The sequence below is a fragment of the Eumetopias jubatus genome, unplaced genomic scaffold, assembly GCF_037043125.1.
Source record: "Eumetopias jubatus isolate StellerSeaLion01/CBP00866 unplaced genomic scaffold, mEumJub1_p1.0 scaffold_13, whole genome shotgun sequence".
NCBI classification, from domain to species: domain Eukaryota; kingdom Metazoa; phylum Chordata; class Mammalia; order Carnivora; family Otariidae; genus Eumetopias; species Eumetopias jubatus.
Window position 1 is genome coordinate 109,990,297 of NW_028274819.1, and position 26,255 is coordinate 110,016,551.

Consider the following 26,255-nt stretch of genomic DNA (forward strand, 5'->3'; position numbering starts at 1 on the left):
GGCGGGGCCTCGGGGAGCAGGGGGCGGGACCAAGGCCGAGAGCCCCGCAGGTACGCCAGTCACACGCGGAGAAGCGCTAGCGGACGGCGGCTCGGGCCAATCGCAGTCAGGCCTGCGGAGGCAGCGAGACCAGGGTGGAGACTCGGAGACTGCCGTGGCAGGTGGGTGAGCTCTGGGGTCTGAGGGAGGAGTGGGATGGCCGCGCCTGGTGCGGGGGGCCGGCGGAGGGGGGGAGCCCCGGGGCGTCGGCCGCCCCGCGGGTCGTCCGTGTGCGGGGGCGGGGAGGGCTGTCGGCGGCGGGAAGCGCGCCGCTCGGGGACCCCGGAGCTGTGCCCCGCGGCGGCCCCGACCTGCCCTCCGCGCCGGGGGCCCGGGGCCCCTCGCTGCGGCCGTGCGGCGGCCCGGGAGGCGGCGGGGCGCACCCAGACAGCTCAGCAGCCTTCCCCCGGGGCTCGGTGCCTTGGCTCTCGGTGGTTCTCCCAGGCCTGACCGAGGGCCGTCTGGATGCCTCTGGGGGGCTCGGGGGGGCCCTCGTGACCAGAGCCCCTGCGGGTGCTGGCCTCTGCAGAGCCGTGGCGGTGCCGTCCGCTGAGATGTAGCTGGCGCCTCCGTCCTCTGGCTGCCGGGGGACGTCAGCCGCGGGCCCGCAGGAGTGAGCCGCACAGTGCCCTGAGGGTTATGTCCACCCTCTTAAAGATGGCTTCTAGTCTGTTTCTGTCTGTGCTTGTTTCCGTTAACTTGCCTCGTGTCGTGAGCCCCTCGCAGTCCGTTGCAGGTATAGGTGGGATTTTGAACCCACAACACACACACATCCTCAAAGGGATGTAACATAAATCCGTGTCTGGATAGACCAACTTGGTGACACTGACTAAAAGCCTGTGTCGGGGGCCCTGTGTAAGATCTGCTTGCCACCTGCACAGCTGACGGTCTGGCAAGGCCAAGAGAACGTGTACCAAAAACCTGCAGTAAGTGAAAATGGGAAGGTACGTAAAGTCTAAGGGATCTGCTAATACTCGCGTCACCGATGATCCCAACTCCGTTCTCCGCTTTTAACTTTATGTATCTGAGCATCATGTCATAACTTCGCCATTCTTGTCTTTTTGAACTGATTTTTTTAAATTTCACTCTACTTTCTGTTTCCAAAACACTTCCAGGTACCTTGTCACATGTTCTGTGCAGTAGTAATTATTGTTACTGATGGAGAATCCGAGACAAGAAAGAGAAATTTGTGGAATTATTTCAGCACAGGTTTAGGCATAGTTCATTCTTTTAGCATTGAAGTAAGCTCTGTGTGTTCATCTATAGAGCCTCACGTACAGACAGATAATGCAGTGGTTCTTCATACTTGTTCCCTCTGCCTAGAATATTCTCTCCTTCAGTCATCACATTTCTTGTTCTTCTGTGTCATTCAGGTCTCAGCTCAAATGTCATACCTAAGAGAATGTCTCCGTACAACAAATCTAAAAAAGCTCACTCTCCCCACTCCCTTCCATCCCTGGTACTATAGTGGACATTCTTTTTGGGTTTGTTTAATGGAATCCCATTCCTTGTCTACTTTGTAAATTCTCACTTGTCCTTTAAGGCTTAGGGCAAACCTGACCTTTTTTTTTTTTTAAGATTTTATTTATTTATTGACAGAGACACAGCGAGAGAGGGAACACAAGCAGGGGGAGCGGGAGAGGGAGAAGCAGGCTTCCCGCTGAGCAGGGAGCCCGATGCGGGGCTCGATCCCAGGACCCTGGGACCACGACCTGAGCCGAAGGCAGATGCTTAATGACTGAGCCACCCAGGCGCCCCAAACCTGACCTTTTCTTAAGGACAACCCCAGAGTATGTTTTTTAATATTCTCTATTTAATCCATTTGGCAGCTCTCCTTATACTGCCTTGTGACATCTGTTATCCCAAATTATTTCTATGTGTGTTACCTTGCAAATTAGAATGTGAACTACTTGAGAGGGAATTTAATGCATACCTTACCTTTTACAAAGAGTATACAAATGTTTTGATGAACTTTTACAATAGATTTTACTCCTTTTATAAGCTAACATTGGTATTTATATTCTGTCTACCTTCACTTCCCTCATTTTTTTTTCTTAAGGAAATGTAAAGTGTGCCTAACTATATTCAGTAAGCCAAACATTTTATTATGATATTTTTTATTGCATTGGTCAGGGGAAAGAGAGGACTCAAGTGTTAGACGTTCAGCAAGCTTGTGAGTGATAGTCATCTTGCCAGATCCTGATCTATCGCTTCTTAGTGAATTCTAAGACATCTGTGTTCTTTTTCCGGTTCCACCACCAGCTATCTGTGTGACTTTGGGTAAATCACATAACCTCTCCCGGGTTTCAATTTCAGTGGAAAAGCATCGGATGAAATCCTCTAAGTTTCATTGATTTGTGGCAGCGGGGGAGGGGAGAGAATGTTCATTAACCTTTTTTTGGGGTCACAACTTAAACTTTATTCCATTGCAAAGCTTAACTTTTCAAGACTTTAATAAATATTTCTTTAATTCTACCAGTTACCCAAGAAAGAAACCTTTTTACTTCTTGTCCCTCAGTCTGTATGTCCTAGTCTGCATTCTGTTGGTTCTGCTCCTGAACTAGAGCTAAAATCCATCTGTATTTCTCTATCTCCATTGTTAACACTGTGGTCTAAACCACGGTCATGTCTCACCTGCAGGAGAAAGGGGAGCATTGTTTTCCTGAGTCCTTCCTGCCATAAACACTCTTGAAGCAGCCTGTCTTCCGAGCTAGGTCTCCACGCCCGCGCCCTTAATCACTGCACTGTATGGGCCCCTGACTGGCCTGGGTAGGAGAGGCCAGCAGGAGAGGAAAATCCTGAAGAGTGTTGTGCCACAGAAACCAGAGATGCATGTTTCAAGAAGTGGGGGAGTTAACTGGAACGTGGAGAGAGAAGTTAGCATTTGACTGCCAGACGAGAGCACAGCGTGGTGACACTGACTCAGCAGGTTGCAGGGTCTTAGGGTAAGAGGACTGGACGGTGGTGTGCTCAGATGGCGACTGGACGGAAAGCTACTGCAGGCTTTCTGGGTCGGGGAGTGGAAAAAGGGCTTGGTCACTAGAGGGTAATGAAAGTTCAAAGGACAGATTTTTGTTTGACGTCTAAAGGTGGGAGATGCTAAAATGTGTCCGCTGATGGAATCTGTCCAGTGGAGGGGGAGGATGTGTGGCTGCAGGAGAGGGGGTAGTTGTGTGCCTGCATGTGTGCACAGTACTCTAGAGTGTACTCCGGAGTGGGGGACCCTGTCTCCATTGTTTTTGGCTGTATGCCCAGTATCTAGAATAGTGCTGCTTGTCAAAGTAATAGCTACTCTGTAAAGTTTCTAATATTTATTGAATAAATGAATAACTTGGACTGTTTCTCTTACCTCTTTTTAATTAATTCTTCACACATCAGCCAGAAGGATATTTTAAAAAAATGACTCAGATCATGTCACTGTCCAGTGCAGTCTTCTGTGGTTCCAACTGCACTTAGAATGGAATTCCAGCTGCTTGTGGCCTATAGGGTCCCACCAGAGGTGGCACCCACATCTGGACCCCTACCTCCCCCACTTCTTCTCTCATTAACTGAATTCCAGTGATGCTGGCCTTCTTTCATGTCCTCAAACCGAAGAACTCCTTCCCACTTTAGGGCTTTCTACATGGTTTCTCCCCCCAACTTCTTACCTTGTCATCATTCAGGTGTCCACTTAAATGACACCTTCTCAGAAACACGCTCCTTGGTATTGTAGTGAATGAGAGCAAAAGCTCTGGAGCCACACCATCCCGGTCCACACCCCTGCTTGCCTGCCATATAACCTTGAGCAAATTGCTTAACATCTCAAAGCCCCAGTTCCCCTTCCTATGAAGTGCGGACAGTAGCAGTTTTACACACTTCTTTTGAAGATTCAAGAGTATATGAAGCCCGCAGTACAGAGTAAGCCCTCCGTAAGCATTACCACTGTTACTCCCTGAAGCTGAATATCTCCCATCGTTCATTTCTATTCCCTTTCCCAGCTGTTTCTTCACAGTACTTATAACAATGTCTAATTTGTCCGTCTTCCTCGCTAGATAGGAACCACCGGGAAAGCAAAGGATCACGTCTGCCTCTTTCCTCCACGCTTCCCTGTATGACTCCACACCTGGCATACAGTTAGCAGCCTGTGATGAATACTAATTAGAATAGGCAGAAGTCATGCTCTAATTTGAAACTCCAGTGACCAAACCCAGACCACTGGAAAGCCTGATGGAATCAAAGCCCGGAACAGTCATGGCGCGGCCTTGGTTGAATATTCCACTCCTGTCAAGTGGCACATGCGTTTTCTGTCATTACTTTCTATCAGTGTTGTCCGACTTGATTGTTGAACTTTTATTGATTCAATTGTTTAAATCAGATTTTAATGGAAGACATTAAAAGGAAGAACAAGACAATAGTTTTAAAAATTGATTCGACATTTTGAGCACAAAGGAGTTTTGCTGAAGGTGAGATGCAGTCTTATAAAATACACCACTGTTCTATGTGCTTTGAAGAAATGAAACAATGCCATTTTTAACTATGACACAACTCCTTATCGCTTGGTATTTTTCATACTTAAGGAAAGCCCTTTTAAAAATTTTGTATATCACCCCTGTACACACATAAAAAGAAAAACATAAGCAAAATTAGCTGAGATGCTCTTAAAACTTTTTCATGTTCAGAGTCCAGTGCTTCGCATTCACTTTCAACTCAATCTCGATGTCCATGTTTTTCTGCGTAGTATCATTCTCTGTTATCAAGAGCATTAGTGATGCTTCATTTCTTAAATGAGTATCCATTATTATCTCCAGGGCTATCTCTTAAGATACGGATACCCATTCTTCACATTTTGATACGCAGTGTGATGCATGTAGGGACAAATATGTCATGTTGCTACCTGGCCAAAAGCAATTACAAGATGCCTGTCAATTTCAGATATGTTTAGTGTGAAAAAAAGTGTCTTAAAATTAATGAAATATTATACTGAATTTGCATAATATTTGAAGAAAAAGATTGCTTTACAGATCTTTTGCCAAGACTTAAGAATTGTTTTAACAATTAATAACATTACTAAGTACATGTTATTACTGAGTTTAACCATTAATATTGATATACCACCTGACAATATTAATTTAATATTTATGATATAATTTAAGCATCACAACACTATGGTGTATTGGTGTGTCCACTTTGCACACAAGGAAGCTAAAGCCTCAGAGACCCCTATGGAGATAGGGGTCACAGTATAGTGATAGATCATTTAGAATTCTATTCCTTCAGCTCCAAATCCTGAGTTCTTTGTTATTTGCAAAATATACTACTACTATGAGTACAGATTTAATCCAACCAAATTTAAGAAATGAAGATTTCAGCTTCTTGAATTTTTCATTCTGCATAGAATATACAGAATGAAATACATGGCAGGCTTTACCTTTTAACAGCTTCATAAAAGTGAATACCTATATATGACTCCAATATATTTGAGAATACTTATTTGGTGATACTTGAAACATTTCTTTTTTTTTTAAAGATTTTATTTTTTTATTTGAAAGAGCGAGAGAGAGAGAGAGAGAGCGAGTGCACACAAAGCCAGGGAAGAGGGAGAGGGGATCATGACCTGAACTGAAGGCAGATGCTCAACCAACTGAGCAACCCAGGTGCTCCAACACTTAAAAATTTCTAGAAAAGTTTGCTTTTTGTTACTATTTCTAGAAATAAGAATTACTTTATACCTCCATCATTGGGTTCAATGAACAGTGAGCCTCAAAAGTGACTTAATCCAACACAAGATCCAAATTCAATACATATTTTCAGTGATAATAAAGTTAATTAAAACGTGTTTGTGGTTGAAGTTTCTTAAATTTATTTCCTCAAGACTTAGGTCACTATGCAGAAATACAGTTTTTATCCTTTTGAAAGTCTCAGGCTTGAGTACCTTTTAGCTTTTTTTACATTCAACTTCTTTTTTAAAAAACTGAGGAACAGGGCACCTGGATGGCTCAGTTGGTTGAGCATCGGACTTGATGTCGGCTCTGGTTGTGATCTCGGCTCAGGTGTAATCTCTGGGTCATGGGGTTGGGCTCCACCCTGGGTGTGGAGTCGGCTTGGGTTGCTCTGTATACCGCTGCCCCTCCCACTTGTGCGCGCGCGCGCTCTCTCTCTCTCCCTCCCCCTCCCTCCCAAATAAATAAATAAATAAATCTTAAAAACAAAATAAAACTGAGGAACTGCTTACACTAAAAAAGAAAACAATGTTTTCTTTGCATTTTTTAAGTGTTTTGAACAAGAACAAAACTGGGATATCAAAACAGTTTGTAAATTGAATTTATATTTCATGGTCTTTGATTTTTATTTTGAAATAATCACATATATACAGGGAGTTACAAAATAGTATAAAGTGGTCCCACATGCCCTTCACCCAAGGCTACATCTTCCATAATTATTGCCCAAGATCAAAATCAGGAACTTGGCGTTGGTGCAATGTGTGGGGACAGCCCTATGTCATTCTATCACACGTATAGATCCCTGTAACTAATGAAGTCACAATTCATTACAGACCACTGCAGAAGTCTCCCTTACGCACTGCTGCCCCTCTACGTCCCACCACATTCCTCAGTCCCTAGAAACCACTGATCTGTGTCCGTCTCTATCATGTTGTCATTTTTAAGAATGTTCTAGAAGTGGAAACATGTGGCCTTTTGAGATTGCCTTTTTTCACTATCATAATGCTCTTGAAATTCATCTAAGTTGTGATGTACACCAGTGGTTTGTTCCTTTTTAATGGTGAGCAGTATTCCATGGTATGGAGGTAAGACAGTTTGCATACCCACTCATCCATACATTGAGCAACATTTTGGATGTTTACAGTTTTTGACCACACAACCATAGGTGCTATGAAAAACCATATACGGATTTGTGTTTCTCTAGGATAAATGTGCTCAAATCAGTGATTATTGGGTAATATAATTTGTTTAGTCCCCCATTTTAATTGAGATATAATTGACATGTAACATTATGTTAATTTTAGGTGCACAACATAACGATTTGATATTTGTAAATACTATGGAATGAATACCACAATAAGTTTAGTTAACATCCATCACCTCGCAGAATCTTTTCTTCTGCTGACAGCTTTTAAGATTTGCTCTCGGCAACATCCAAATATAGAAGGCAGCATTGTTACCTGCAGTCATCGTGCTGTACATTACATCTCCAGACCTGACTTCTCTTAGAACTGGAAATGTGTACATTTTCACCTCCTTCACTCAGTGCCCCCATCCCCCACCCCCTCTGGCAAACAACATGTTCTCTGTTTCCATGGGATTTTTTTTTTCTTCACAATTCCACATATAAGTGACATTCTACAGTATTTGTCTTTATTATTTCATTTAGCATAATGCCCTCAAGGTCCACCTGTGCTGTTGCAAATGGCAGGATTCCTTCTTTTTTATGGCTGATGCCCTGCGTGTGTGTGTGTTTCACATTTTCTTTATCCATTTATCAATCTACAGACACTTAAGTCATTTCCTTATCTTGGCTATATCGTGAATATGGCAGATAGATGCCTCTTCAGGATAAGTGGTTGTTTCCTTTTAATTCATACCTAGAAGTTGAATTGGTAAGATCATATTGTAGTTTCATTTTAAAATTCTGAGGAACCTCCATACTATTTTCTGTATTGGTTGCACCAGTTTTCATTCACACCAAAAGTATACAAGGTTCCCTTTTCTTCACATCCCCAACAGCACTTGCTGTCTCATCTTTTTGACAAAAACCATACTGACAAGTGTGAGTTTGTATCTTGGGGTTTTGATCAGCATTTTCCTGATGATTAGTGACACTGAGCACCACTTCATGTACGTGTTAGGCATTTGAATAACTTTGGAAAAATGTCTGTTCATGTTCATTGCCCATTCTTAATTGGATTATTTAGAGTTTTTTTGCTGTTGAGTTCTAGAAGTTCCTTCTATATTTTGGATATTAACATCTTATCAGATGTGCAGGTTGAGAAGCTTTTCTCCCAGTCTGTAGGCCGCCCTTTCATTTGGTTGATCACTTATTCTACAGTGCAGAAGTTTTGTAGTTGACGTGGTCCCACTTGTTTATTTTTTGTTTTGTTGCTTGTGCCTTATGTGTCATATCCAAAAAAAAATTAAAATAAAATAAATCCTGCTATTACCAGTGTCAAGGAGCTTATTCCCTACTTTTCTTCCAGGAGTTTTTTGGTTTCTGGTCTCACATTTAAATCTTTAACTGACTTAATTGTTGTGAGTGGTGTGAGATATGGGTCTAGTTCCATTCTTTTGCATGTGAATATCTAATTTTCCCAACACCATTTATTGAAAAAACTATCTTTTCACCATTGAGTATTCGTGGCCTGCTTGTCAAATAATAGTTGACCATTTATGTGTGAATTTACCTCTAGGCTCTCAATTCTTTTCCATTAGTCAATGTGTTTGTTTTTATGCCAGTGCCATACTGTTTTGATTACTATAGCTTTGTAATATAATTTAAAATCAGGAAGTGTGGGGCGCCTGGGTGGCTCAGTCAGTTAAACATCTGCCTTCAGCTCAAGTCATGATCTCAGGGTCCTAGGATCAAGCCCCACATCAGGCTCCCTGCTCAGTGAGGAGTCTGCTTCTCCCTCTGCCCCTCTTGCTCCCCCCACCGCCTGCTTGTGCTCTCTCTTGTGCACGCTGTCTCTCAAATAAGTAAATAAAGTCTTTTTAAAAAATCAGGAAGTGTGATGTATCTAGCTTTGCTGTTCTTTCTCAGGATTACTTTGGCTATTGGAGGATTACTTTGGCTTTGTAGATGGTTCTGTATCAATTTAAAGATTATTTTTTTTATTTTTATGAAAAATGCCTTAGGTATCTTGATAGTGATTGCATTCAATTTACAGAGGGGTTTAGGTAATATGGACATTTTAATAATACTAATTCTTCCAATCCATCAACCCAGGGTATATTTCCATTTATTCATGTCTTCTCCAGTTTCTTTCATCAATGTTATATAGTTTTCAGTTTATAAGTCTTTGACCTACTTGGTTAAATTTATTCCTAAGTATTTTATTATTTTTGATGCTATTGTAAATGAGATTGTTTTCTTTATTTTAAATTTTAATTTGTTAGTATATAGAAATACTACTGATTTTTGTATGTTGATTTTGTATCCTACAGCTTTACTGAATTCATTTATTAGTTGTTACTTTTTTTTTTTTTGGTGCAGTCTTTAGGATTTTCTGTATATAAAATGTTATCTGCAAACAAAGACAATTTTACTTTTTTCCTTTCCAGTTCTGATTCCATTTATTTGTTTTCCTTGCCTCATTGCCCTGGCTAGGACTTCCAGTACTATGTTGAATAGTGGTGAGAGTGGACAACCTTCTCTTGGTCATGATATTAGAGGAAAACCTTTCAACCTTTCACCATTGAGTTTGCTGTTAGTTGTGGGTTTGTCAGATATGGCCTATTATTATTTGAGAATTCTATGCCCACTTTCCTTCTGTGCCCAGTTATTTGAGAATTTTTATAATGAATGGATGTTGGATTTTAAAAAATTTTTTTTCTCCATCTGTTGGGATGATCATACGATTTTTATCTTTTAATGAACATGGTAAATTACATTTATTGATTTGCATGTTCACTCATCCTTGCCTCCCAGGGATGAATCCTAATTGATCATGGTGTATTATCCTTTTAACGTGCTGTTGGATTCAGTTTGCTAGAATTTTGTTGAGACTTTTTGCATCTATAATCATCAGGGATATTGGCTGGTAGGTTTTTTGTTTTGTTTTGTCTTGTTTTTGTAGTGGCCTTATCTGAATTTGATATCATGGTAATGCTGGCTCAGTTGGTTAAGTGTCTGCCTTCAGCTCAGGTCATGATCCCAGGGCCCTGGGATCCAGCCCCACACTGGACTCCCTGCTCAAGGGGAGTCTGCTTCTTCTTCTGCTCCTCCCCTGGCTCCATGCTCCCTTTCCCTCTCTTCTCGCTCTTTCTCTCTCAAATAAATATATAAAATATTTAAATTTTTTTTTCATATATTTGCAAATTTTCCCATTATTGATTTCTGCTTTCATGTGATTGTTGCTGGAAAATATGTTGGTGTAATTTCAGTCTTCTATTTGCTACGGCTTGTATTGTGGCCTAACATTTGCTCTGTCCTACAAAATGTTCTGGGTCTGTATATGCCACTTAGGTCCTTCTGGTTTACAATGTTGTTCAAATCCACTGTTTCCTTACTGATTCTCTGATCCCATTGTTGAGTGGGATATTAAAGTCTCCAGTTATTATTTTATTGATGTTTATTTTGTCACTTCTGTTAGTATTTGCTTTCTATATTTAGGTGCTCTGATATTGGGTGCATAAACATTTTACAATTATATAATCTTAATGGGCTGACTCCATTATCATTATATAAGGACTTTATCTCCTTTGACTATTTTTAAAGTCTCTTTTATCTGATATAAGTATAGCATCTCTGCTTTCTTTTGGTTACCATTTGTGTGAAATATTTTTTCCCATTCCGTCACTCTCAGCGTACATGTGTTTTTAAAGCTACAGGGAGTCTCTTGTAGGCAGCATATCATTGGATCTTGTATTTTTATCTATTCAGCCATCCTATGTCTTTTGATTGGAGAATTTGATCCATTTATGTTTAAATTATTAATAGGTAAAGACTTACTATTGCCATTTTAACTGTGTTCTGACTGTTTAGTAGATACTTTGTTGCTTCTTTGTGGTTTGACTTTTTGTAGCAATATTTTATCATTCTTTTATCATAATCTTTTTTTTTACATTTTATTTATTTGACAGAGAGAGACACAGCGAGAGAGGGAACACAAGTGGGAGTGGGGAGAGGGAGAAGCAGGCTTCCTGTGGAGCAGGGAGCCCGATGCAGGGCTCGATCCCAGGACCCTTGGATCATGACCTGAGCCAAAGGCAGACGCTTAACGACTGAGCCACCCAGTCGCCCCTTATCATAATCTTTTATGTGACTACTACAGGGTTTTCCTTTTTGGCTACCATGATGTTAACATAAAATTTATTTATAACATTCTATTTTAAGTTGATAACTTAATTTTACTAACATATAAACTTTAAATTTTTACTTCTCCCCTCACTCACAGTTTAGGTTATTAATGTTTATAAAACTATATAGTGTTTTATTTTTTATTTATTGTTTTTAAAGATTTTATTTATTTATTTGACAGAGAGAGACAGTGAGAGCAGGAACACAAGCAGGGGGAGTGGGAGAGGGAGAAGCAGGCTTCCCGCTGAGCAGGGAGCCCAATGTGGGGCTCGATCCCAGGACCCTGGGATCATGACCTGAGTCAAAGGCAGACGCTTAACGACTGAGCCACCCAGGCGCCCTATATGTATAGTGTTTTAAAGATTTTAAGTAATCTCTGCACCCAATGTTGGGCTCAAACTCACAACCCTTAGGTCAAGAGTCACATACTCCATTGACTGAGCCAGCCAGGCACCCCTCATTTTACATATATTTTATATTATGTATTCAAAAACATTATAGTTATGGTTATTTTTAATGTTTATTTTTTAACTTTTAAATTACAGTTGTAAATGAATTACATATTTGAGAATATGATTACAATATTAGAGAATCTGATTTTGACTGTATATTTACCATTACCAGTTAGTTCTGCAAACATTCATATATTTTTATGATGTTAATTAGCATATTTTATTTCTCCTTGAAAAACTACCTTTAGTATTGCTTGTAAGGCAGATGTAATGGTAATGAACTCCCTTAGTTTTTATTTGTTTGAGAAAGTCTTTAGCTCTCATTCATTTCTGAAAGACTCTTTCACCAGCTATACTATTCTTAGTTGACAGTTTTTGTTTCTCTTTCAGTACTTTGAATATATCACCTCATTCTCTCCTGATTGAAAAGTTGCTATTGAGAAATCTGTCCATAATCTTATGGGAGGGGAGGCAGTCCCTTGTATGTGATGTGTCACTCTTTTGCTGCTTTCAAAATTCTTTGTCTTTGACTTTTGACAATTATAGTGTCTCTGTGTAGCCCTTTTTGGATTCAACCTATTTGGGATCTTTTGGGTGTCATTACTCTGATATCCATTTCTCTCCTCATGTTTGGGAGGTTTTCAGCCATTATTGTTTTTAAATACTTTCTGGTTCTTTTTCTCCACTCTATTCTCCTGGGATTCTTACAATGCACATATTGTTCTTTAGATGGTGTCTATGAGTCCCATATGCTTTCTTTACTCTTTTTAATTCTTCTTTCTTTTTGCTGTTCTGACTGGATAATTTCACATGCCCTATTTTATAGTTCACTGATTCTTCTGCTTGATGGAGTCTGCTGTTGAAGTTCTCAATTGAATTCTTCAGGTCAGTCCTGGATTCTTCAACTATAGGATTACTTTTTTGTTTTGTTTCTATTTCTTGTTGAACTTCTCATTTTGCTCATGCATTTTTCCCTAATTTTGTTTAGTTATTTGTGTTTTCTTGTAGTTCACTGAACTTTTTAAGAGGAATAATCTGAATTATTTGCAGACAGTTCATAGATCTCCCATTTCTTTAGGGTCAGTTATTGGAGCTTTAGTACGCTCCTATGGTGATGTCATTGTTTACCTGATTCTTTACGATCCTTGATTCTTTGTGTTGGTATCTGCACGTTTGAGTAAGCAGTTTCCTTTTCCACACTTTATTGGTTCTCTTCTCCAGAAATGGTCTTTCACCAGTCAATTCACCTTGGTTCTGGACAGGTCAGCAGGCAGCATCTTTGGTCAAGTGGGACTTGCTATCAGGGTCTCTACTTGGGCAAGGCTGCTGCCTGAGTTCTGAGGTCAGGCTGGGTACCTCTGGCTGAGAACAGTTGGTTCCTGCCCATGCGAAGCTGTGGGATGGGCTCTGTGGCTACATGAATTCTCTGGTTAAACTTCCTACTCAGGCAGGACTGGATGCTATACTCAACAGCTAGGCAAGGCTACAAATCTGCTTTCTTGCGTGAGTGGAATTGTAAAACATGGCCCTTTAGCTTGATGACTGGGGACCTGAATCCAGCAGAGCTGCCCACCAAACTCCTTGTTCAGACAGTACCACCAGCTCTGCTCTGCAGATGGAAAGAAGTGCTGGCTTGGCTCTCTGCTCAGGTGCTCTTGTAAGCCTGGCTGTAGGTGGGGCTACACAGCTTCCCAGGTGTTCTGGTTAGACTTGCTCGTTGAGCAGGGCTGGAGGCTATATTCAATGCCAAGCAGGGCTTCAGATTTGCTTCCCTGCCTGGGCAAGGGCTGTATAACAGCCTCCACACCCAGTTAGACTTAGTAGTCAGGGACGTGAATCAGGCAAAACACACTGAGCTTCCTGGCCAGATGGGGTCACCAGCTGGGTCTACAGATGGGCAGAGACCCTGGTTAGATGCTCCTCTCAAGTTCTGCTAAGTTGCTCACACTCCTGGATGCTCTGGTCAGGTTTCCTGGTGGGGTGGGGCAGGGGGCTGCACTCAGCAGTAAGCAGGGCTATGAATTAGCTTTCTTGCCAGGCAGGGTGGCAAAAACAGGCTCTAAGGCCAGCAGGGCTCATTGTTTGGGGTCTTGAAAAAGGCAGAAATTCACACAGTTCCCTGGCCAGATGGGAGTCACCATGTCGTGGTTAGCTTTTTAAGAGGCTTCCAAATAATTTATATTAGCAACATGTGAATGATACAGTGTCTCTCTGGCCTCTCAATCATTTGATGTTATCAGTATCTTTTTATTAGCTATTCTAATGGATAGGTAGTGCTATTTTATTGTGGTCTTAATTTTGTATGTCCATGACTAATGATATTGAACATATTGACTGCTTACTTCCTGTGTTCATTTCTGTTTTTCTTTGGTGAAATATTTCTTCCTGTCTTTTGCCCATTTTTTAATTGAATTGTTTTTTTTTACTGATGGATTTTGAGAATTCTTTATATATTATAGATATTAATCTTTTATCAGATTTCATTTGCAAACATTTTCTCCCAGGCTATAAATTGTCTTTTTTTCCTCTTAACAGGGTCTTTCACAGAGGAAACGTTTTCAATTTTGATAACATTCAGTTAGCATTTTTCCTCTGATTTATGGCTTGTGCTTTTAATATCATAGATCTAAGAACTAAGATCTAAGAACTTCCAGTACTATGATGAATAGCAATAGTAAAAGTGGACATATTTGCCGTTTTCATCATCTTAGAGGAAAAGCATTCAGTCTCCTGCCATTTAGTATAACGTTAGCTATAGATTTTTTAATAAATGTTCTTTATCAAGTTGAGGAAATTCTTCTCTGTTCTTTGTTTGCAGAGAGGTTTTCTCATGAATAAATGTGGGATTTTTCAGTGGTTTTACTGTGTCAATTGATATGATTATGTGATTTTTTTTTCAATTTTCTTCAGCAGTGGATTATATTGATTGATATTTGAATGTTGAACCATCTTTACATCCCAGATTAAACCTACTTGGACTTGTGCATAATTATTTTTAGATACTGCTTAATTATTTTTGCTAATTTTTAAAAAATTTTATCTATATTTGTGAGGGATTTTGATCTGTAGTTTTTGTTTTTTCTTTGTTTTTGTATTGTCTTTGTCTAGGGCACCACAGTAGTACTGACTTCATAAAATTACTTGGGAAGTGTTCCCTCCTCTTCTGTATTCTGGAGAAAATTGTATAGATTATTAACTTTTTTTTAAACTTTTGGTAAGTTTAATTTCCTTAATAGTTACAGAGCTGTTCAAATTTTATATTTCATCTTGAGTGAATTGTGGTAATGTGTGGGTTCTTTGAGGAATTAGTCCATTTCGTATGCCCTATTAAATTGTTACATATAGAGTTGTTCATAATGTTCCTTTCCTTATCCTTCTGATTATCGACAAGGTCTGTAGTGATTCCCCTATTTTATTCCTGATATTAGTAATGTATGTCTTCTTTCCTTTATTCTTTGTCAGTCTTGCTAAGGTTTGTCTATTTTATTGAACTTTTCAAAGAATAAGCTCTTTCATTGATTTTTCTCTGCAGTTTTCTTTTTGTAGTTTCTTGAGGTTGAAGCAGAAATTACAACAATGCCTAACGTAGATCTCAGTGTATGTAAGGAATTATTTAAAACAATTATATAAGGATATGAGGGAGTATAAAGGGAAGTAAAAGAGTGTAAAGTTTATACACTTTACTCATGCTGGTAAAATGTTTACACAAGTATTGTCATAATATATATTATGTACACATTTAATGTAATACTTAGAACAACTACTAAAAAGTTCATACAAAGTGGTACACTCATAGTCACTATAGCCAAATCAAAATGGAATTCTGGAAAGGGCTCAAGTAACTCATAGGAAGGCAGAAAGAAGAAAAATAAATAAATTAAAAACAGAAATCACAGAAAACAAACAACCAAAAAGCAGACCTAAGTATTAATGTATCAATAATTGTACTAAATATAAATGCTCTATATATGCTAAGTAAAAGACAGAGATTAGCAGAATAGTTTTTTTTAAAAAATGATCCAACTTTATATACTTCCTATAAGTCATTCACTTCAAATAGAATGATATAAATAGGCTGAAAGTCAAGGATGAAAATATACTATGCAAGCATTAAACAGGTGTGGTGTATCAATACTAGACAAAGTGGATGTCAGCAAGGAAAATTATGAGGGACAGAGAGGAATATTACATGTTAATCCACCAAGAAGTCATAGCAAACCTAATTGTCTAAGTATCAAACAACAGAGCTGCAAAATATGTGAAGCAAAAACTGACAGAACTGATAAGAAAAACAGACAAATGTACTGTTACAGCTGGATACTTTACTACTTCCCTGTCTTAAATTAATAGAACAAGAAGATAGTAAGAAATGGCACAGAACTCAACACTGTCAATCAACAGAATCAAATCACATTTATAGAAAACTCCACCTAACAAAAGAACACACATTATTTTCAAGTGCTATGGAACATAAACCAAGAGTAACCATATCCTGATGCACAAAACAAACCTCAAATGACTTAAAAGAATTGAAATCACACAGACTTTGTTATTGGTCACTGAAGCATCTCTAGGAAGTCTGCTTTAAAATTCTTGGTAGATAATTCTGACATCTGTGTCTCATCTCTGTTTGTGTCTTTTGATTGTCTTTTCAACTTGATATATACTTGGTTTGGGATATATTGGATATTATGTTATAAGATTCTAGATAATATTTAAATCTTGTGTTTTAGTTTTTTGACACTGCTCTCTTGGGTTAAGGTCACCACCTCGTTACTGCTAGGTTGGGATGGAAGTCCGGATTTTCCACCTCATCTCTGTGGACACCTGGGAAAGGAGGGCTGCTGGACAGAGTTGGGAGTTCAGTTTCCCCTCTTTGCATCCTCTGATACCGCTGTGGCTGGGAGAGGGAGGGGCACATCATTGCTTCTCTCCACGAGGTCTCCAATGACATCATGTGGAGTGGCCTTCAGGCTTTTTATATCATGGTATAACTATAAAAGTAAAGAGTCTCTCACCATTTATTTGCCTATCAATGTTTACCTGTTAACAGAAATGGAAGTTTTACCATATGCTATTGTTCTATGATTTATTGGTTTAAAGGCCCAGAAAGATTTGCTTTGTAACATAGACATAGATGCCAAATTTAGACTGTTAAAATCATTGATCAAAATCTGCCTCCATGGTGCCGCTTCCTCCTCAGTGTATTAACATGCTCAGCTTTCTCCCATCTCAAAAGAAAACAAAACTCCCTAGAATTCACCTACTTCTCAAGTCCCTACCTCACTGAACTTCTTTAAAAAATAATTTATACAAATTGTGTCTATTATTTCCTCTTCAAGCTACTGTATGTGGCCTCTCCTCACCCCACCCCCAAACCATCAGTGATGTCTTCTCAGTCCTTACCTGACCTGACATTTCCTCAGCTTTGGAGGATATGTAACTACTTCGTACATGAATCTCTTCCTTTGCTCTCCACCGCCTCTCCTACCTTTCCTCCATTTCTGTCCCTGTTCCTTGTAAGTTCTTCCTTAGCTATAGAACTTTGTCACGTGTGTCTTCCACAAATTGTACCTCCTGCTATATTTTCAGCTCATCTAGACCATCACCTGGTAGGTAGCTGGTCATAAACAAATTATTCTTCAACTAAATGGTCTATCCCTTAAGGTTAGTTATCCTCCGTGTTCCATTCTTGGCCCTCTTCTTTACTAATTTTATTTATTTTCCTTGATTGATTTTTATCCATTTCAGTGGCTTTAGTTATCTTGTGAATTGAGTTCCCCTATCCCCTTCATAAACCTTACAGAACCCTTTCTCGTTGATAGCACTTAACTTTATCATGATTAAATAAAGTCTACACATACAAAAGTACTCAAACCAAGTTAAGAAAGAATAGAAAATCTCAGCTTCTCTGCTTGGCCATTCTATATGGAGTAAACATGACAGGCTTGAACTTAGAACAGCTTCATCAAAGTGAATACCTATGCATAATGCAAATATATAAATTCGATACTTGAAAGTTTCTACTAAGTGGTTTTACTTACATTATTTGTCACAGAAATAAATATTGTATACATATGTCATTGGGTTCACTTGTGACCTGTCAACTATGAGCGTCAATAATTGCTTTAATCCAAGAAATTACCTATTAAAAAGTATACAAACCATTGTTACCTTAATTAAACATCGTACAGGAGGTCTTAGCTACTTCCGTAGTAAAAGAAAAAATAATATCCGTAGAAAATAGGAGAGAAAACAAGCCCCATTTGTTACAAACGATGTCATTTTTTTGCAGAAAACACTGAAGAATCAACAGCTAAATACTTAGATTAAGAAATGTTCTTGAGTTACTGGGATTAAAATTCACATGCATTAATTAAAATAATCCTATTTGTTGTAAGACACATTTCAGTGGCTTAACAACAATTTCCTATCCAAAAAAAACCCAAAAAACAAAAACCAGTGTTTGCATCTTTTTAAATTTACATTACTCATGCCTGTGAACCTTAGATAGTAAGCTCCATGAGAGTCAGAGCCACATCTTAGTCATTTACTGCTGGTATTCCTAGTAGAATGATCTTTCTAAAATGTAAATCCATGGTGTAATGCCTCCCCAACTTAAGGTCCTTCTAAATACTCCTCATTACCTCTAGAATGAAAGCCAAGCCCCCTCTCATGGTATGCAACTTTGCATGAACCAGCCCCCCTTTACCACTTCGGCTTTATCTGCCCGGTCTCTGCTCCTCAACATGCGTTTCTCCCAAGGGCCTGTGATAACTCTTTCTTCCATGCCTCTGCACTTACAGTTTTTCTCTCTTGGAAATGTCTTTCTCACCTTCTTTGGTAATCATCTTTCAGTTTTTCTTTAACAGCTCAAGTACCATTAGAATGCCTTCCAGCATCCTCTCCCCTCTCTGCTCTCTCTGCTCTGTCCTCCTCACCCCTGAGAACAATTCGGAGCTTCCACCTGCCTCCAGAACACTCTTCGTATCTCTACTAAGATGCTCATCTGCTACTTCTTTCTCTCCACACCAGCCTGTGAGCCGGCAAGAGCGGGGACCCTGTGACTCTTTTATCTTTAGATGCCCAATGCCTGAGCAGGTTTGAAGCCCAGGAGATATTCAATAAAAGTTTACAGAAGAGGGAAGATCGGAGAGGAGGCAATTCAAGTGAGAACAATGAGACATTTACCTCAAGGAGCGGCAGTAGGGGTGAAGAAATGGTAGTGGTTTTAAAATAGATACGGCTGGTGAAGGAGGACTTCCAAGTGTCTGGCTTGGGGAATACGGAGGCCATTCATCTTCATGGGAAATCCAAAAAGAAGAGTTAGGGTGGGGGGATCAGAATGATATTACTTAAACTTTGTAGTCCCTTGGTAATTATGGCCACATTAAAGAACTGAAAAATAAAGATATTTTTAATGCCCAATAAAAAATATATTTTAAAATTAAAATTAAATTGTTTGTATAGACACACACACACATACATAATCATATACAGAATGAAAGTGTTGTGAAACGAGTATTGAGCATCTAGCCACATTCTCTCCTCTCTCTCCCTGACTAAATGGCTTGGAGGCCAAGGTAGTAATTCTGCTTTATGTTGTCCTATGGGGATCACAGAGCCTTGTCAGCACCAATAATCCTAAACTTTGAGAGAACTTTTAAAAACCAAGAAGAGTCTACGATTGTAGGAGATAAATGTATCTTTCCATCTACAGTATCTAACTTCCTCTATCAGAGGGATTTAATACATAGCAAAATGGATGAGGATTTAGAGCAGTTCCAAAGGATATGTAGGCTGTGTGGACTGAGTCTCCCCACCGATTCTGGGGTTCTCTGGGGCAGGCTGTGGAGAGACCTTACATTGCTGTTACAGATTATGGACACTCCAGCCCATCGATAGACTTGAGAAACAGACCAGGAGATGTACCCTGGTCTCATTGTGTGCTTGAGAAGATGCTGTGATCCTTTGCACAGCATTAAGTCATGTCTGTCTGTCTAGCGTAGGTCATGCTGGTTATCTGCTCTGTGGACCATTTTGTGTATTGTACATATTCCCTGGCCTTTCCCTTTAAATATTCCTTTCCAGCATTATGGAGTCAGTAAGAGAGGCTGGCTCAAGTCTCAACCAATGTGTCTTTCTCTCACCTGATCCTGGCACTCCAGATAAACTACATTCCAGGGATAGCTCTTGTGTTCAACTGTTCTTTTATGCCTTAGGAATTATTAGAGACTGTTTCTCCTGTTCTTCCCCCCACCACCTTATTATGCATGTAAACCTCTTGATTAGTGGCAATTAAGGGATTTCCTTGGCTTTTATGTTAAACTTTTAGTAGAAAATAAATAGTAAATTTCACTTATTTAGCACATACTAAATGCTAAAGTATGTATTATTTTTACCCTTCTCAACAACACAACCATAGACAGGTACAGTTTATCCCTATTTTGTAGAAGAAAAAAATGAGAATCAAAGACTAGAAGCTCCTTGCCTCAACTATACCCCCAGTAAAGTGCTGGAGCAGCGCTGGAGCCCACCTGTCTGGTTCTGAAGCCCTGCTCATCCTACTACCTCACATTACAGCGTTCCCCTGGGAAGATGGATGATTTACAGTTACTGGAAAAGGAGGAAAAAACATCCACAATTTTAAAATCAGAGTTTTACAAGTGACTTAAGAGGCATGCCTTGTGAGGTGAGGAATGACTCTTGGGATGGCAGCTGTATATAATTATCTGTGTACCCCACTCTAACTTGGGGTTATATATTCTTTTCCGCCCTAGGTCACATATTAACAACATTCTTAAGTAAAGATTTAGAATGTTGTGATGATTAATTTATTATATCAACTTCACTGGGCCACAGGGCTCCCAGACATTTGGTCAAATGTCATTCTGGGTGTTTCTATGAGGGTGTTTCTGGATGAGATTAACACTTGGATAGACAGACTGAGTAAAGCAGGTTTTCCTCCCTAGTGAAGGTGGGCCTCACCCAATTAGTTGAAGACCTGGATTAGGCCAAAACTGCTGAATAAGAGAAAACTTGCCTGAGTGCTGCATTGAGACAGTCATTTCCTGCCTTTGGACTCAAACTGAAAAATCGGCTGTTCCCAGGTTTCCAGGCTGCCAGCTTTCAGACTTGAACTTATACCCTCTGCTGTCCTGGGTCTCCAGCTTGCCAACCACAGATCTTGGGACCTCTGTAATTTTGTGAACCAAGTCCTTATTTTTTATAGACACACTATAAAACTACATGTACCAGTGTGTGTGTGTGTGTGTGTGTGTGTGTGTACACAAAACCAGTAGACTTGTAACCTATTGGTTCATTGGTTCTGTTTCTCTAGAGAACTCTGACTGGTGCAACTGTTTTTCTACCTTCCTTTTCTTTGGAACTTCCCCCAAACCTCTCATTATCTCTCTCCCTTCATGACGCCCACTCTCATTATGTCTCCCTCCTTACAACTTCTTTAGAATGCTGCTCACAGAATCACTGCAGGGAGTTTATTCTTCCAGGAACACTGCCAGTCACATCCTATTACCCTCCCCCACTCGGGCACACTCTCTCTCCCTCCCATGCATGTGTGCACACACTGCCCTTCACGCAGTGGAACTTCCTGTGATGATGAAAATACTACAGATTTCTGCTGTGCAGTGTAATAGCCACTGGCCATATGTGATAGTGCAGTTCTCCAGAGAAACAGAACCAATTAGAAAGATGGACAGACAGGCAGATTGACAATAGGAAGCTGGCTTCTGTGATCATGGAGTCTGAGAAACCCTGAGATCTGCAGCCGGCATGCTGCCGGGAGAGCCAGCAAGAGAGCCAGCGGCACGGTGACAGCCCTGAGTCTCAGTACAAAAGCCGGAGAAGCCTGATGTTGCAACTCTAAGACAGTCCAACAGACAGAAAGAATACTTTCTTACTTGGCCTTGTGTTCCATTCCGGCTTTCAAAGGATTGGATGAGTCCCATTCACATGAGGGAGGGCACTCTGCTTTGCCGAGTCTACCACTTCAAATGTTAATCTCATCCACAGACACCCTCACAGACACCCCCAGAAATAGTGCTTAGCCACATATCTGGGCACTCCATGGCGCAGTCATGTTGACACATAAAAGTAATCATCACACTACATATGGCTACTGATTACTTAAAATATGGTTGTTAGAGCAACCAAAGAACTAAATTTTCAATTTAATTTAATCAGATAATTTAAATTTAAATAGCGATGCTCATGATTACTGTATTGGACAACATAGCAGTAGATGGTCTCAGTCCTAGATTAGAGCTTTAATTGATGCTCTAGGACCATTCAGACTACTTCTCCATGTATAGCTTCCATGTGGGCTTGAAACACTCCCTCTGGGAGAACCAAGCCACCATGTAAGAAGTCCAACTACCCTGAGACTGCCATTCTGTGAGGAAGTGTAAGCTAGCCACGTGGAGAGGGTAAATTGAGAGAGACACACACAAAGACAGACAGAGATCCATCTGTTCTAGCCATCCCATGAGAAGCATCAGAAATGTGAAAAAAGGAACCATACCGGACCTGGAGCCCAGTCAGGCCTTCAGATGACTTCAGCCAGAACTGCCATCTGACTCTTAAGTGTATAAAAGCCCCAAGCAAGAAGCTACAGCTCAACCCAGAGAACTACAAGAGAAAATAAATTGTTGTCATAGGCTACTAAGTTTTCTGGTTATTTGCAAAGCAATAGATGACCAGAATAAAAACATACTAAAAGAACCAAGGTTCCCTGTTTCTCTGGCTCCCCTGTTTCCCAATCTTCTTTTCCTTTCTGTTTCCCACTTCCTTGCTTTTTGGTGGGGTAAAGTTGTATGCATAGAACTGAATTTGGGAAAGTCACAATGATCTGGCCCTTAACTATCTTGGATTTCTGATCTCATGTTTAAAAGGCCTTTTTAAGTAAAGTTATACTGTTTTCTGTCCTGCTTTCAAATAGGCCAACTTGGCTTAAAAGAGAGAGAGAGAGAGAGAAAGGACTCAAATAAAATCACAAATGAGAGGGAAGAAATAACAACCAACACCACAGAAAAACAATCACAAGAGAATTTTAATGATAAACTATGCCAACAAACTGTACAACCTGGAAGAAATGGATAAATTCCTAGAAACATATAAATTACCAAAACTGAAACAGGAAGAAATAGGAAACTTGAACAGACCAAAGCAAAGAAATTGAGTCAGTAATCAAAAAACTCCCAACAAACAAAAGTCCAGGACAAGATGGCTTCACAGAGGAATTCTACCAAACATTTAAAGAAGAGTTAATGCCTGTCTTATCAAACTATTCCAAAAAATAGAAAAGGAAGGAAAACTTCCAAATTCATTCTATGAGGCCAGCATTACCCTCATACCAAAACAGGATAAAGAGTCCACTAAAAAAAGAGAACTTCAGGTCAATATCCCTGATGAAAATAGATGCAAAAATCTCAATAAAATACCAGCAGCCAAATTCAACAATACATTAGAAAAATCATTCACCATGATCAAGAGGGATTTATTCCTGAGTTGTCAGGATGGTTCAGTATTTGCAAATCAATCAACGTGATACGTCACATCAATAAGAGAAAAGATAAGAACCATATGATCATCTCACTAGATGCAGAAAAAAAGCATTTGACAAAGTTCAACATCCAGTCATGATAAAAACCCTCAACAAAATAGGTTTTGAGGGAACATACCTCCATACAATAAAGGTTGTATATGAAAAATTCACAGCTAATATCATCCTAAATGGGGAAAAATAGAGAACTTTCTAAGGTCAGGAACAAAATAAGGAGGTCCAGTCTTACCACTTTGATTCAACATAGTACTGGAAGTCCTAGCCACAACAATCAGACAAGAAAAAGAAATAAAAGGCATCCAAATAGGCCAACTTGGACCAATGCTTGCCTTTCCTTCCTTACTAAAAGCCATAACTAGTTAATACAGTCTAACACTCTGGTCCTTTTCAGTCATTTATCTCTGAAAAGTTGAGCCCCAGAAGGCATATATCTGTGCTTCAAGATCAATATTTTAACATCTTCTTTGCTGCTAGAAGAAAATGGATGGGAGGGGACAGGGATGTGTTGGGTATATGGCCATGTGCTAACTATTGGGTAACTAATACCTCTTATATGTAGCAAGACTAGTCATGTAGTGAGAGCCTATGTGAGCTACACATACAACTTAAAAATTGTGCTATTTGACACAATTATATAGCCTTGAACTTTACCCTGCTATTTGATAATACTTTTTATTCCAGGAATCTCAATATTAATAAAAATTCCAAAGAAATTTATTATTAAATGTCATGAAAACAAATGTTTAGAACAAGGTTGACTATGCTATAGTTGTTCTCAGTGTAAATGACACTAAACAGACTTTGGATCTGAAATATCATCAGGACTCACCACAGCAGTGATTTTTCTTTTCCATTCCAGTTCTAAGAACAAAGGAAATTGGCTATGGATAATTCATATCATTTCAATCAACGAAACTCATGTAACGGACTTCCATCTGAGAAGAAAAACAACTTCCTTGTATCCGAAGATCATGGACAGAAAATCTTAAGTGTACTGCAGAATTTTAGAGAGCAAAATGTCTTTTATGATTTCGAAATAATCATGAAAGATGAAATAATCCCATGTCATCGCTGTGTCTTAGCAGCGTGCAGTGACTTTTTCAGGTATTTCACCTTGTCTGTCTGTGCCTCAGATTCTGTGTTATTATGTTTCATAACTACTGAATTTCTCCCCTACAGGAGCATGCAACAGTAATTTTTAATTCTTAAAATAAAAACTAATTAGAACCTACATTAACTAGTGATTTTTGAATATGAAGATTTATGACTACCTTCTTTAATAGTTCAGGTCCTCCCAGGTCAGCATTTCCTAAAGTTATATGGAACATTGGTCCCTTGAAATGTTCTGGGGAAAAAAAAAAATGTTTCGATCTAGAGTCAGTTTTGTTTGGGAGAGTTCTTGCACTGCACTGTTTAGAAAAAAAAAGGAGAGGACAAATGGATTAAAAAATGGAAATATAGTTCAAAGGAAAGGAAAATGGAATTCAGTCATGTATCTGTGGGTCATACAAGGGAGAGGGACTCACACAGAGGATTTCAAGATTTCTCCTCTCTTTGACAGAGATATTCTTCTAGGGGAAAGGTACCTCCAGAAGCATTTCTGGAGAACACCCAACTTGTTCTGATTCTAGGCAACCTTCTGAATATAACTTGGTTCCCCTGGTAGGTCATCCTACAAGGAATGTCCTAGTCATAACACTGTTAGAACCCCCTGTGGCGACAGTGGGTTTCTGATTCTGCAAGGGTAAGTGTCAGACATTTGACCTTAGTACTGCGGTAACTGCATCAAGGTCATACCATCCTGTGAGGCCTCTTGGTCAGACACACAAACCTCTCTTGGTGACATCCTGGACTTCGGCCCTCCCAGTCACACTGCAATAAATTTAATCCTAATTGCAGTATTTGCATTATGTTCAGTTTTAGAAACAGTTTTTATCTTAAATAAGGACTTAAATCTCTAGTAATTAAAATTTATAAAAACAGAGTAAGATTTAAGATATAAATACACTAGATGCAAGTTAACTTACACTGATTTTAATCCTTAATTAGACTCCTATTTTGCTACCAGCATCTGATTAGACCTCACCCCTGTTGCTCTGGAGTGAATCCACAGGAGTGTATTGATATTCACTACTTGCTAAACTCCCGTTCCTGGGGGGTTTCCTGCTTCTGTGAGGAGCAGTGGCTCAGTGCCGCGTCCCACCGTATGAGGGACATGGAGGATACACCTTCGCCCTACCCAGACACTAGTTCTTTCTCTGTTCTTGTCATGTCTTCTCTCGGGTTACCTAAGCTATTCTTCAAACTCCACTGGGGCCCCCACTGTCCCTGTGCTCTGCCACTCTATGGTTCCACCAGTTTCTCCCCAGCTCTGTTCTACTCCAGGTTTTCTTCCTAGTAGCTCCATTCTGCTCCCCTACCCTCTGTCACCTCTTCCTGACAGGAAGCTGGATGCTGTAACGGTTAAGTACCTGGCCTCTGAATACACAGGCCCTAAATCTAAATCCTGGTTCTGCCACTTAATCAGATGTGACTTTAAGCAAGTGACTTAATTTCTTCAGGCCTCAGGTTCCTTATTTGTAAAAATTAAGACAATAAATGAGAAACCTAACTTACAGAGTCATTATGAGGGTTAAATGAAGTAATGTATATGTACTGATTAGGACCTTGTCCGCTACATTCAACTAACACTATATGCTAAGATTTCTGTTATTTCCAAACCTAGCAAAAAATGGACATAATCTGGTGCAAACGCACAGGTTGATTTCCCTATCATGTTAACAAAATAAGAAGTTCATGTAAGCATTTGGATTGGCAGTCCTCTACTCTTCATGTAGATGTTATTTATTAATTAAATGTTTCTGCACATAACTTCTGTCCACAATATTTTGTTCAGCCTACTCCTAACTTTTATGGACCTGCTTTAAATTTTTTAAAAATCCTGTTAAAAAAACAGAACAATATGTTTTTAAAATTTTTTTCCCTGCTTTGAAGTAACACAAATGGCAGTCTTATAATGACCTAGATCCTTTATTATATATAGTATTTTACTAAAGGAATACACAGTTCATATAAAAATATATACAAGTAAAGACTGAAATTCTGTATTTTACACTCTTAGGTGATGAGGCCACCAATTCATAGTATTTGTGTTATCAAAATCACTGGAGTAC

At 39.6% G+C, this 26,255-nt stretch overlaps 1 protein-coding gene across 2 annotated transcripts in view; it reads left to right on the plus strand.

Moving 5' to 3' along the window:
- Nucleotides 1-49: 49 nt before the first annotated feature.
- Nucleotides 50-26,255, plus strand: part of KBTBD3 (kelch repeat and BTB domain containing 3) — a 31,577-nt gene continuing 5,371 nt past the window's right edge. Inside the window, exons 1-2 of one of the 2 annotated variants that reach the window (XM_028106006.2) lie at nt 50-161; nt 23,942-24,186. In XM_028106006.2, coding sequence (XP_027961807.1) covers nt 23,966-24,186 — 221 coding nt within the window. In that variant the 5' untranslated portion in view covers nt 50-161; nt 23,942-23,965. Of the gene's footprint in view, nt 162-439; nt 1,830-23,941; nt 24,187-26,255 lie in introns of those variants that run through there. The other variant, XM_028106007.2, reaches the window with a different exon arrangement.